This window comes from Sturnus vulgaris, chromosome 3, assembly GCF_052056855.1.
Source record: "Sturnus vulgaris isolate bStuVul1 chromosome 3, bStuVul1.hap1, whole genome shotgun sequence".
Classification (NCBI taxonomy): domain Eukaryota; kingdom Metazoa; phylum Chordata; class Aves; order Passeriformes; family Sturnidae; genus Sturnus; species Sturnus vulgaris.
In genome coordinates, this window is record NC_142245.1 from 49,605,845 (window position 1) to 49,618,736 (window position 12,892).

The following is a 12,892-nucleotide window of genomic DNA, read 5'->3' on the forward strand; positions in this document are numbered from 1 at the left end:
ATAATGAGACTTTTCCACTGAGTGAGTTTGTGTAGCCACTCTTATTTTTTAAATGTGGTGAGTTTTTCTATATTTTTTATATTATCTGCAGAGATCCACAAGGCATTCTTGTAGTTTGCAATGCCTGACAGTGTGAATATTCCCAAAAAGGGAGACAGTCTGTGGTTCTTGGAAAAGTTGCACTTTGGCTATTTGCAGTAATTTTCAGCCTTTGCAACACTAAGGGAGGGTTTGAAGGCTGCCTTTTCCCCTGCTGAGATGTTCAGCCAGAACGTGTTGCTGCATTTAGCAGTCCTCTCGACCCTTCTGCTTGCCCTCACACTGACACTTTTAGTTTCTCCCTTCTTTTACTTCACGGTTGTGAAGGTATCATGCGAGATGCCAGACTCCCCTGACCCTCAGTGACAAACACAGCTATGGGTCCTTTCCCTTCATTTCAAAAGAAAGAGTGGCCATGACCCCCTAAACCCCAATGGAGCTAAACTAGATGGACAACTCACACCTTACTCTAACAAGAGAGAAGTGCGTGCTTCTATCTGCTTTAATTGGCAGAAGGACTGAAACAAACATTTAGGAACTATTTAAAAATGGAATTCCCCTTAATGGTTTGTGCTTCTAACCACAGGCAATTTAAACATTGCTTCTTAATTGCTTCTTAACTGGTTGGACACTTCATTTATTTTAGCTTATGCAATAGTATGGCAATCAGGACCTCAGCATTCCCAGCTGTTACATTCTTAAGGGCAATCTAGAGTATCTTCTCCTTGAGTTCTAATTTTCCCCCACAGTAATTTTTCTGTCCTGAGTGCAGCTGGCTTTATTGCAGAAGTAAATTTCCATGGACTTCCATCAAGTAAAAATCTTGAAAAGAGAATCAAATCAGGGAGGTGTACACTTACAAGGTTAATACAATCACAGACACACACACCCCATCTCTTTCCCTTCCTACTCCAATTCCTTCAAGTGACTTGAGGATGTCAAGCATAAGAAAATGGACTCAGAAAAGCTAAATGTTACTAGAGGTGTGTCACTGATACATGCTCTCCAAGAATCTCCCACTTAATTTCTTTCCCTTTATCAACTAAATCTTGCTTTTTATTGGTTCCAGAGTCCCAGAGATCCCAGCCTGCTTGCTCACTCTAATAACATGTACAGGGCTGGCTGAACAAATCCCTAAATCAATAAAATCACTGTTTCAGAGAAGAGTGAAGAAAGAAATTGTTCTGGGAAGGCAAGCAGGATTAGAGATGGTCAGAAGCACACCAAGAATATTTTGGAAATCTTGCTTGATTCGACTCTTTTTCAGCTGAGCTGAACCTGTTTACTGAACTGAATAATTTTCAAAGAATGTCAGAACAAATTTCCTATGTCAAACACATCTATCTATGAATACTTTAGTCTACAGGCTGATGTACAGCCTGCAGTAGACAAAGATGTAGAATTTTTAAGTGCCAAATTACTTGGCTTTCCAAAACAAAACTTACCTTAAATATTTGGCTCAGTTTTCCATTTATCTGCTGATAATATGTAAAGGGTGCTTTTAGCCACCAATAAATACGAAACTATTGGTCTGGTTTTGCAAATATCATCAATGCCAAAACAAACCTCAATGTAATTCATTAGTGAGTCAGCATATACGATTTGCCCGGACTTCCTTACCCTCTGTGTGCTAACCATGGCCAGAATGGTGTGAGTGACACCATGCTCGCAGCATATCCCTGTAGCTTGATTTTGCTTTCTCTTGGAAAGAAAAAAAAAAAAAAAAAAAAAAAGAAACAAGGGCAGAAGCCCCACTTGCTAAGTTGGCTTGTATGGCCATTCATCACCTCCACCATGTAAAGAATGTTGGAGAGACTACTTTTTCCAAAATTTAAACAGGATGTGTTGCTAAAAGGGATAGAAATACCTATTGTCCTAAATCCTTTGAAATGCTAGAAAACGTCATTTCCATATAGAAAGTTTTCGAATAATGTTGTGAAATATGTATGGACATGACCTTCTCTGTTAAAAGCTCACATTTCTTGCATGAGAATGGGACATTCATATTTAGAACTGCTTTCACAATATCTATTGCCAGGTCATGGTGCTCCTGAGAATCATACCAGAATGCCAAAAAAACAGAGTTTCCATCATTCTGTAAGGTTATTTATGATGAAGTTAAGAAAGTTAAATGAATTAAAATTGGCCAGGGATGTAAAAGACAAGAAGGGTTTCTATAAGCAGGTGACAAAAGGAAGACTAGAGAAAATGCGGGCCCATTATTCAATGAGATGGGGGACTTGATTATGCAGGGTATAGAACAAGGCTGAAGCACTGAATGCTTTCCTTGCTTTAGTCATTACTAGCAAGACTGGCCTTCAGGAATCCCAGGTTCCACAGACCAGGGAGAAAGGCTGTTGGAAGAAAGTTTTACCCTTGGTGGAAAAGGATTCATTCAGGGAATATTTAAACAAGTTGTATATGCATAAATCCATGGGCCCTGATAGGATGCACTCATAAACAGTAGGGGGTTGCCAGAGTCTGTTGCAAGGCAATAATCCATAATCAATTATGGTGACCAAGACAAGTTTCTGAAGACTGGAGGAAAGAAAATGTCATCTCTATCTTCAAAAAGGCTGAGAAGGAGAAACCAAGGACCAGGCCAGACAGGCTCACCTCAGTCCCTTGGCAGAGAATGGAGCAGCTAATTTTGGAAAGCACTTCCAGGCATATTAAGGACAGAAAAATCAGCAGCAGTAGTCAGCATGGCTTTGCCAAGGGTAAGTTCTTGACCAGATTAATAAACTTCCACGAAACAGTGGCTGGCATGGTGGATGAATGTAAAGCAGTGGATATAGTATACCTGGATGTCAATAAAGCATTTAACCCTGTTTCCCATAAGATCCTTGTAGACAAGCTGCTGATGTGTGGGCTGGATGAACAACAGCGAGCTGAAAACTGACTGAATGACCAGGCTTAGAGGGAATTGCAAATTCTAACTTGGGGCCAGGAATTACTGATGTATCCCAGGGGTCAATACAAAGTTCAATCATATTAACATCATCACTGACCTAGATGATGTGACAGGTTGCCCTCAGAAAATTTGTCGATGCCACAAAACTGGGCATAATGGCTGATATGTCAGCAGGTTGTCCCACCATCCAGAGGAATCTTGACAGGCTGGAGAAGTGAGCCAATAAAAACCTCATTAAATTCATCAGGGAAAAATGCAAAGTCCTGCATCTGAGGAGGAACCACCCCATGCTGGAAGACAATCAGCTGGAAAGCAACTTAGAAGAAAATGGCCTAGGAGTTCTGATGAGCACCAGGTTGAATATAAGCAAGCAATGCACCCTTGTAGGACAGAAGTCTAAGAGTATCTTCGATTAGAGAAATTATTGCGAGCAAGTGGCAATAATAAACTTCCCATCTACTCATCACTGGTGAGGCCACACCTGGAGCACTCTTTCCAGTTCTGGGCTCTTCACTACAAGACAGACATGGACATACTGGAGAAAGTCCAATGTACAGCTATGTAGATGCTGAAGAGACTCAACGATCTCACACATGAGGGAAAGCTGAGAGATCTGGGACTGTTTAGCCCAAAGAAGAGAAGGATTTCAAAGTTCTTTCCAGACAACATAAATACCTGAAGGAAGGATGCAAAGAGGAGCCAGGTGCTTTTCATCAGGGACAGTACTAGGGATAGTGGACATGAACTGAAATACAGGAGATTGCCTCAGGAAACACTTTCTAACTGTGAGAGTGCCTGAGTGCTGCCACAGTCAGCAATGAGATTGTGAAATCTCCACTGCTAGAGACAACAAAATGCCATCTGTACATGATCTTGGACAGCTGGCTCTAGGTGACACTGCTCGAGCAGGAGGGGTTTGGACCAAATGAAAAGTCCAAAGTTCCAGTCTCAACCATTCTGTGCTTCTGCGAAGTTAAGAGATTAGAGAATTTGAAGCAAAGTATCAGTGTACTTCTCTAAGACATCCTAGCAGAAGCAGCCCTGGGCAGTTTTGCACTGGGAACTTGCTGCAGGTTCCTGTGTGCTTTGGATTCCTGCCAGCTTAGAAGGGTGGAAAGCTCTTAGCAGCTTCTGAAAACATGATTAATCCCAGAGGGCATAGATCTGAGTACCACATTTGATCTTTGTTTCTGGAAAAGCTTGCTGTACTTGTATTTTGTAAAGGAGGAGATATTTTTATGTGAAGCTGTTTCAGAAAGAAAACACAGCTTGCCTTGGAAGACATTCATGGAATTGAATTATCCAAATAATTGTAAAGTATTCCTCTCCCCTTGGTTTGTTCATAGAGAAGATTAAAAATTTAAATAAAAAATTTAAGATAAGATGTTTTACAGTCTTTGACTTTTCTGTTACAAATAAACTTGTGAAGTTCAGTGTTTTTTCTTCCTCCAGAGAATGGTAAATTTGCCAACTCAGCATTACCACTAATGTCACTTATGAAACTTTAACTTAGTCCTCAATGTTAAAGTCATCCTGAATTCAAGATGCCTTTGATCCAGTCACCTATAAACTTAGATTTAATGTTCATTTAATTTCCCTTCATATAAATGCGTCAACATGCGTCAAGCCATGTTGTTTATCTTTATAGTGGCTGGACATGAAAGCAGAGACAGCTGCTTTCAGTTCCTCATATTCCCATGAATTCTGTATTCCCATGGCTCAGGCCACAGCCATGCATGACAGACAAAGAGCAAGGGATGCAGGCACATCCCTTTGCCTAAGAGTCTCAAGCTGGTTTATTCTCAGTGTGACAGAATGGTGGGGGTGTTTAGCTGGAATCCTCATTGTGCGTTGAACACACACATTTTGAAGGACTTTTAATTTCTATTTAGGCAGAGTTTACCCAAGGGACAGCTCCTTTCCTCCTGAGTTGGCTCCCTCATCAAAGAGCCACAGAGTTTTCTGAGTTGCTTAAGTAAATGCTTGAACGTGTACATTAAAAATGGTAGAACACAATATTTTCCTTTAGTCTCAAGGTCAAAAATAGTTGATCTTTGTTTTTCCCTCCCACTAGAAATTCATTCAAAATCAGACACCCACACTATAATATTATAGTTTAAAGGAAAAAAAAATGTGACACAACCATAAATGCTTCAAGGTATAGTCCTATTCTGGAGAGCATTGGGCAACCATCACTTGAAATTCCTGGTAGCCTTATGTAGCCTTATTTGTTGCATATATATATATATATATATATATATATATATATATATATATATATATAAATATTCATGCAAATAGCTTATTATGTAAACACATGCTTATCTCTAAAGCCTGGAAACATTTTTAAAAAGAAATCATAGCCACAGCAGTACATATTTTAAGCTTAGTGCTCTTCATTCAGTCAAAAACCAGCCAAAATATTCCTGTTAAATTAGTTACATGTTTTTCTATCTAGTCTCTGCTAGCTATCATAGTCATAATTTAATTTTTTGATGGTTTTTCATGTTGACCAAAATACTGCTGCAAAACAGCATTTTGGGGCCCTCCAACTTTGCTACTGCTACAGTGATTCACCTGGACTGCTCACGAGTGTGAAGCTGCAGAAGGGCTGTATGCAAAACTGGATGTGCAGCTTCTCTGCCTTCTCTCTATAGCTTCATGCTCCAGTGCCAGTAGGTGGAATGATTGCTAGATAGATTCTCTCATAGGCAACGCCAGCATCCTCTACTACTTCTACAGAACTCCAAATCAAATATCAGTAAATAATTAATACAAATAAAAGAGCAATTGTATTTTGATCACAGTAAGGGTTTTATGTGCCAAAGAGAGGTAAGAAGTCTGTAGGAAGAGAAGAAAGCATCATTGCTTCACAATAGATGGGCTTGACAGATATCAGCAGTTTTATTCCTTTGCTTTTGGCATGGTTGGGGGGCCAGGGGGTGGCAGGAGGGACACAGGCCCTCCATGGAAAGGCGGCTGTGTCTGAGGAGGTGGTGGTGTTGTGTAACCACACTGACAGAGTGCGTCACAATGTGTGACATGTGGCAGCAGAAGAGCCTTAAATAGCTCTCACCATCTTTTCTCCTCCGGAGGTTTTGAGGAAAATTTGGTTTTCTGAGTAATGTTTTATCGTTCCTAAAATCACCTGATAATATGGCTCAAGCTCCTCTAGCGAACATCTCCCTGAGCTGTCGGGGAGTTTTAGGGTAGAATCAGTGAGAATCTTGGTCTTTTACGCCCAGATGTTAAAACTGTACATCCCAGAGTCTATGGGATGAATATATGTTCATTAATCCTGGTGTTAAAATGGATCAACGTCCCTTCATGACCTCATCTCTAACAGAAGCTGGGGCTGAATTAATTCCTGCTTGCGCTGAAGCCATTATTAGAAAATGTCTGTCAATGACTAAAACTTTCCAATGATAGAGGACCCATTGCAAAATACAAAACTTTGTTTAACTGTTAATTATCTTCTGTACTAAAATTTCAGCTTTGTTTCTGAAGGTTCATGAATTTATCTGGATTCCTCTCCCACTCAGGACTTTGTTATTCATTTGTCTGCTAGACTTCAAGGACCTTATTACCACATTTCTGTTCTTTACTCTTGTACTTACAGACTGTAACCAAGTCACTGTTTATCTCTGTGAGCTAAATACATTGAGTTCTTTCACTCTTTGTCTCCAGGAGCTGATTCTGCACGTTGCTTATTGCTCTGAGCTCTCCAATTAATCTATGTAGTGTTTGATCTGTAACACCAAATTTGGACTAAGCATTCTAGCAGTGCCTATGCAAATGAGGAATACAGTGGAAGCATAATGTCAGCTGTGCTGCTTAAGATTCCACTTTTACTTCTCCCAGAACTGTGGTGACCATATCAGAATGCTGAGCCCACATGTCCCGTTCATCAGTGCCCTGAGTAGAGTATTAAAATGCATGGACAGTACTAAAACACATACCCAGGAGGACTGTGATCTGTCGACCTATACCCGTTGCACTTTACTACATCTCAGATTGTGACACGAACTCAGTTTCTGTAAATTCCCTTGAATCTTATTATGCAAATTAGCAAACCACCCCCCACGACTCTGGCCCCAAGACCCTGAGACTCAGCCTAAAGTCCTTTTTCTGCTCTCAGAATTTCCCTCCTCTGCCAGAAGAAAAAAACTATTTCTCCACGTGCTGCTCCTCCACATCTCAGCCTGGGCCAAATTAATTTAATAGATTGGCATTTAATACTGATCCTCAGCAGGAAATCTTTTTACTTCAATGAGAGATTTTGCAGCTGGCTGGCCAGGCCTTCTGGGACACAGCCCAGTGAAAGATGTTTTACTGGTGAAACCCACTCAGAGTTCATGTTTCACAAGCACAAGTCTCCTTAAAATGGAATTTATTAAGCTGAGACTTAGCCTTTCTCAGATATTTCAATATCTGGTGTCCATCCATGACCATGGATGTAATGCAAGTTGCATGTAATGCAACTTGGACTTTTCACCTGTATCCAGCACTCACCTGACACCAGGCCAAGGATGGGGCATCAGCTGAGGCTGTCAGTAGTCTCTGAGTTGGGGACTAGGGTGTTTGGGATTTAGGGTGAAAGTAGGAAGGTAGGAGCCACCCAGGAAGAGTTTCCTGCTTTTCAAGATGTGCAGGCAACAGGGTCATATGGGATGCTGAGGCCATGGCTGGCAGCTAGGAATATAAAGGCAATTGCTGGATGGGTGACAACCAAAAGGAACAAAAGTCCTTTAAGGGGCAGAAAATCAGGAACCAGTGAGCTGGGAGCAGAGACTGAAGCAGCTTCAGAGTTCAGATGAGTCTAGGTTCTCTTCCCTCCCTCCTCTTATTTCCCTCCTCTACTCTCCTGACATAAGCAACTTTTTCTCCAGGCGCTCCTCTACAAGCATCAAAGCTGTGCATCCAGAAGGAAAAGGACTGCTGGAAGCAGTGTGTAGCTAAGCTGGCCGGGGCAAATAAATGTATTCTCCTATGTATGCTCTGGCCATTCAGATAGTTAGGGATGGTATTTGTCTTTTTCTGACCCTTTCTTTCCTTTTCCCTAAGATTGTCTTAAATGCTGTCTTTTATAGCAAATGAGATATATAAAATGTAATAAAGGAATAAAAAAAGGCAGTGTCCTCCAGTTTGCTTCCAACCCTTCCCACCACTGCCTCCCAGCTTCATTTGCCATGCAGCAGCAGTCTTTGGTTAAACTTCTCTGAATATATTGCTCAGTAAACAAGCATAAATTAAAAGAATAAGATGGAGATCAATATTGATTTATAGACAGAAGACAGAGAGCTAATCCTGAATAGATAAATAGCTCTGAAATTATATCTAGAAAGTGGATGGAAAGAGAAGAACAAAAAATCAGTCAAGTTCTTGTAGAGAAAAGTAAGACCCAAATTCTGCTTGGCTCCAGGATTTGCTTGTCTGATAGAAAAGGGCAGGACTAGACAGATTTCAAGATACCAGTGCCAGTGAGGAGTAGGATGGGGGAATACTGGAAACAGCTGGTTTCTTTTCTGGGCTTGGGCTAAGTTTTTTATTTCAGGTCTAGGAAATGTTTTCATCCCACTTAGGATGTCATGCAAAATACTCCCAGTAACTCCTGAGATGTGCTCCTTTGCAAGAGCTTTTTCCCTCACCTTTGACCCTGTGTATTCTCCCTTTCACTGAGAGATCAATTATTTCCAAGATTCTCTTCTTATTACAAAAACATAATCTAATTCCTTCCAATTTCTCCACCCATTTCTTTCTCTCTCTAATCCCTCAAAGAAAATTAGTTTCAGCATATAACATATTTCCACTGTGGTATATGAATGTCATACAGAGGGCAGTGCTGTCTCTTCACAGGCTCTCCTGCTTCCAAATGTTACACCGCTCCTTGTGATATTTTTTTTAGCAGGATTTGTTACTTTTTAAGCCAAAGACGAATCCACTGCAGGAATGAATTTACACTGGCCTTGTGCCACCTAATCTTGAGAACTGAGCCACTGAGTTTAACATTTCTGAGACAAACTGTAATATGTTACCGGCTCTATGCAGCTTAACCTCTAAGGAGGAAGAAAAGGTGTTTGAATGGGGATAATCTAACAGAAGCGATATTTTAAAAAAAGACTCAAGCCAACTGAAGGAAAAGGACCCACTCTTAGAAAGCAGTAACAAGGATTTGCTTTCTGCATTTCAGAAAAGGGTTTTTTCAAATGACAAACTGTGCCAGATTCTTCTTCTCTTTCTCAAAGCCCGTGATTTGATGCTTGGTGCATGAACATCTATGAAATAATGACTGAGGAAGCATAGCAGTAAGTCCTTGTAATTCTCTTAATGTTATATAGTGCAGTTTCTCCAAGGGAAATAAGAATTTACACTCTAAGGGGTCCCCCAAACACTTAAAGTACATGTCCCTCGCGGTCCCATTAGATTGCCATTACAGTGAGCCTGGGGCTGTGTTGTTGTCTCCCCCAGCTGTCATATGTTTTGTGACTCCTCAGCAGGTTTCCTCATTATTTTGGAGGAAAATACAGTCAACAGATTGAAGATCAAAAAGAGTCGAAAGTGAGATGTGAAATATCAGCCCAGTTGGAACTGAACAAGTGCCATTTGATTTTCTCTGCAAAGGAAGCAGTCTAGCGATACACATACAGCTGTGCCTACTGTTTGGAACATACTGGGAGGTGTTTGATCACTTCTGTTGCCTGCTTAACCATCAACTGTTAAACTTGTTTTCCCTGATGTGATAGGGCGGGGGAGGGGGAGGTCAATGTCACCCAAGCTGCCAGAGATTGACAGAGATGTTTCCCCATCTGCTGACTGTAATTGGTTTCCTCTGTTCAAAGCCAGAGTCATTGCCCTCCTACTCTCCTTTATATTTCCAACTGCCATCCCATTATGCTCCTGTGTGCTGCTCTTTTTGGTGCTGTAAAATAGATGTAATGGCCTGAAATTCAACAAGCAGTAGAGGCACAGCCTGCCCCAGAGTTTCAGACATAGCAGAACATAGTGGACTCTGAATTAGCCTTCAAGGGCTGTGCAGTGATGGTACCAAATCCCTGTCTCCAAGCTTTTGGTCCAAGTGATACCACTGTTAGGGCTGTACAGGAGACCCTTATCTGCATTAGGCATGACCCCACCACAGAGCTGCAGTGACAGGACTAGATGAGCTCCAGCCATGTCTTCCAGCCTCTATTGTTCTGTGAGTCTGTATCCCAAATGAAAAGCCAGATTTGGGGGGGTTTTCTCAATATCCTTGAAGAAGCACAGCTTTGATAAGAGATTCCAGAAACCATTTTTATAGAACCAATTAAATAAAAACTAACTGCAGAATTCAACAGCCCAGGAGTTTTAACTGGCTTTCTTATTTAATAATATAAGCATTTAATTTTTCTGCTTGGCAGCTTTGTACAAACAGGTGGAGAGGAATGATATGGGCTGGCTTAACTTGTGTTTTTTGACACAGCCAAATGTCAATACTCCGTAGTGTGTAATGCAAATCAAAGCCTCAGATCTGAATGGCTCCAGTCTTAAGGAAGTTTGCACAGAGATACCGATTTTACAGATGGTTTCTATCTTTTCAATGATCTGGCAAAGGCCTCAGGGCTGAACTACAGAGTAGTCTGGAGATGCATGATGCAGACTGAATTAATCTGAGAATTTATGGATGAGGAAAGAAAATGGTGTTGCTCTCCAATTAAAAAAATAGTCTTTCATTACACTGAAAGCTGATGTTGTCCTAGTAGCCAATTTCTTACAATGAAGTACGCATTAAGATTTCAGCCAAACAGAAGAAAGCTATTTAGGTGTACCCAGGACAAAATTTTCTGTGAAGTGTTCCCATTCATCTGTATGAACATTTTTTCACAGCAGTCAACCACAAATAAACCTTCATGGAGTTCCTTGTATCACAAGGACAAGCAGATTAACAGCAGGCTTTGCATATATCAAAGGAAAAAAAAAAGTTTCTCTGTATTACTGAACTACACTTCTGCACTAAAGATTCATTCAAACGCAAAGTTAGTTTCATCCCAGTTCATAGGTTTTGAAATGGAGAAAGGTAAAGTAACACAAGCACATGCTAGGACACCTATGCCAGAAACTAACACAAAAGATGTAGTTACATACCTAGGTTAATAATAGTTTTGCATAAATTCTCTCAGGCTAGCTGGTGTACTGATTTTACAGTTAGTAAATAACTTCATCTCCATTTCTGACACTAAATACAGATTTCCTTACAAGTAGATTAAATACTGAGATACAGGAAATAACCACCAACCAGACTAGAACTGTAAGTAGGTCATGCAATAGTGTTCAGTTCTCCTGATCCCATTAGCTCTTTTGGTACCAGTAGATAAATTGTTTCAACAAAATCTTTGATTCTATAAAGATGCCTGTATCCTACTGATTGAGTTTGTTTTAAATGGAACTAATTTGGATTAAGTATCTTATTATGTAGACCTTAGCCTTCCAATACATCACTTTCTGCACTAATAAATAAGAGCAGCATCATTACATGTCCTCACAGCATCCCTAGAGAGTAATAGCATTAAAGTTTATGGGATCTGAGGCAGAGGTGATGGACACTGCTCAGATATCACACACTGAAAATATAACAGTGTATATTGCACTCACTTCCTACCCTCATTCTGAGGGGACTTTTCATAGATGCAACACTCAGATGGTATCAAATCAATCATTGCTAAAGTGTGCACAGACAATTTAATACTTCCTGATATTTCCTTCTGGTGTCCATGAAAGTTGGCACAGGAATTGCTATTCTTTAAATTTTGCATGTGGTTTTCTGTGTTCTGTGATTTGCTGTGGTTTTCACCACATCACTGAAGGTATCTTGGCAAAACCTGGGCCCTGATGTACACTGTCATTATTCTTGATGTTTTGGCTGTGGCAGGGGAAAGGGGCAATCTTCCCCCGTTTTTCCAGCTTTGAAAGTCTGTGTGGCTACAAGAAAGAATTCTCTTTCCTGTCTGAAGTGGGTCATCACCAGCTTAGAGTTGGCCAATCTTTTTACTTGCAATCTTTTTCAGGATCTTCGAAGGACATAGAGTGGCCAGCTTGGCTGTTTCCATTCCTGCTGGACAATGCCCATTTAATTCCTGCCTCCAGACCATCCTGCTTCTATCCTGAGCAAGCCAGAGAGTGAACACTCCCTTGCCCTCTTGGCAGAGTTTCTGGTGTTTCATCATTTAGGATCCTGTGTCATTGATCTATTTGTGCATATAGATTTTGAGCAAATCAGGCCTAAGATATATTTGTAACCCAAATAAAACTTTTAGAAGAGCATACATTAGCTTTTAGTCATTCTGGCTACACTGTGTACAAACAATGCCAAAGGGAAAAAATCTAGTGGTTATAAATTGTGAGGTGTGACAAGCCCTTGTATGTGTCAACAACTAAAACAATTATTTCTGTAATCAGTAAGCACCGAAAGTTAAAGAAACAGGGAGATATCCTTCTAAGCAGTTCCTAACAGGAATTTAATCTTAGACAGCGTATCTGATCTCTCTTTTTTTGATCTATCTCATTCACTCATTTGATTATTTCTTGAAAATTGGATTTATGAGTATAAAACTTTCATTATAGTTATAAGTTGTTGAGTGCTTTGAAAGTGAAGAAATCTTTGCTCCTAACATACATACATCTGTGTGTCTTCCCTCATTCCCTCTTGCTGCATTCTATTTACAAATAAACCACCAGGCAGACTGATTCTTGCTATGAGGAATAGATCCATTTTCTTTGTAACTAACCTTATTCTGTAATTTAAATGGATCAGTATGTTAGTGGCCTTACCTGAGGAGACATTTCAAAAGAAGAGAGCTGAGTGTGATGTACAGTTTAAGTTCAGAGCCTCCTCTTTCCAAGCTTGCACAGATTTCTATTTTTGTAAAGCAAAGAAACAACTAATGAGCTTTAGACATAAAACAT

General features: G+C 40.3%; 1 protein-coding gene across 3 annotated transcripts in view; it reads right to left on the reverse strand.

The window, feature by feature from the left end:
- ADGB (androglobin) overlaps positions 1-12,892 on the reverse strand; it is a 235,673-nt gene that overhangs the window by 31,766 nt on the left and 191,015 nt on the right. For 2 of the 3 annotated variants that reach the window (XM_088161592.1, XM_088161596.1), the window contains one exon: positions 12,761-12,842. The exons of the other annotated variant lie outside the window; for it this stretch is intronic. In XM_088161592.1, the coding sequence (XP_088017718.1) occupies positions 12,771-12,842 (72 nt within the window). In that variant the 3' untranslated portion in view covers positions 12,761-12,770. Of the gene's footprint in view, positions 1-12,760; positions 12,843-12,892 lie in introns of those variants that run through there. 3 annotated transcript variants of the gene reach the window in all.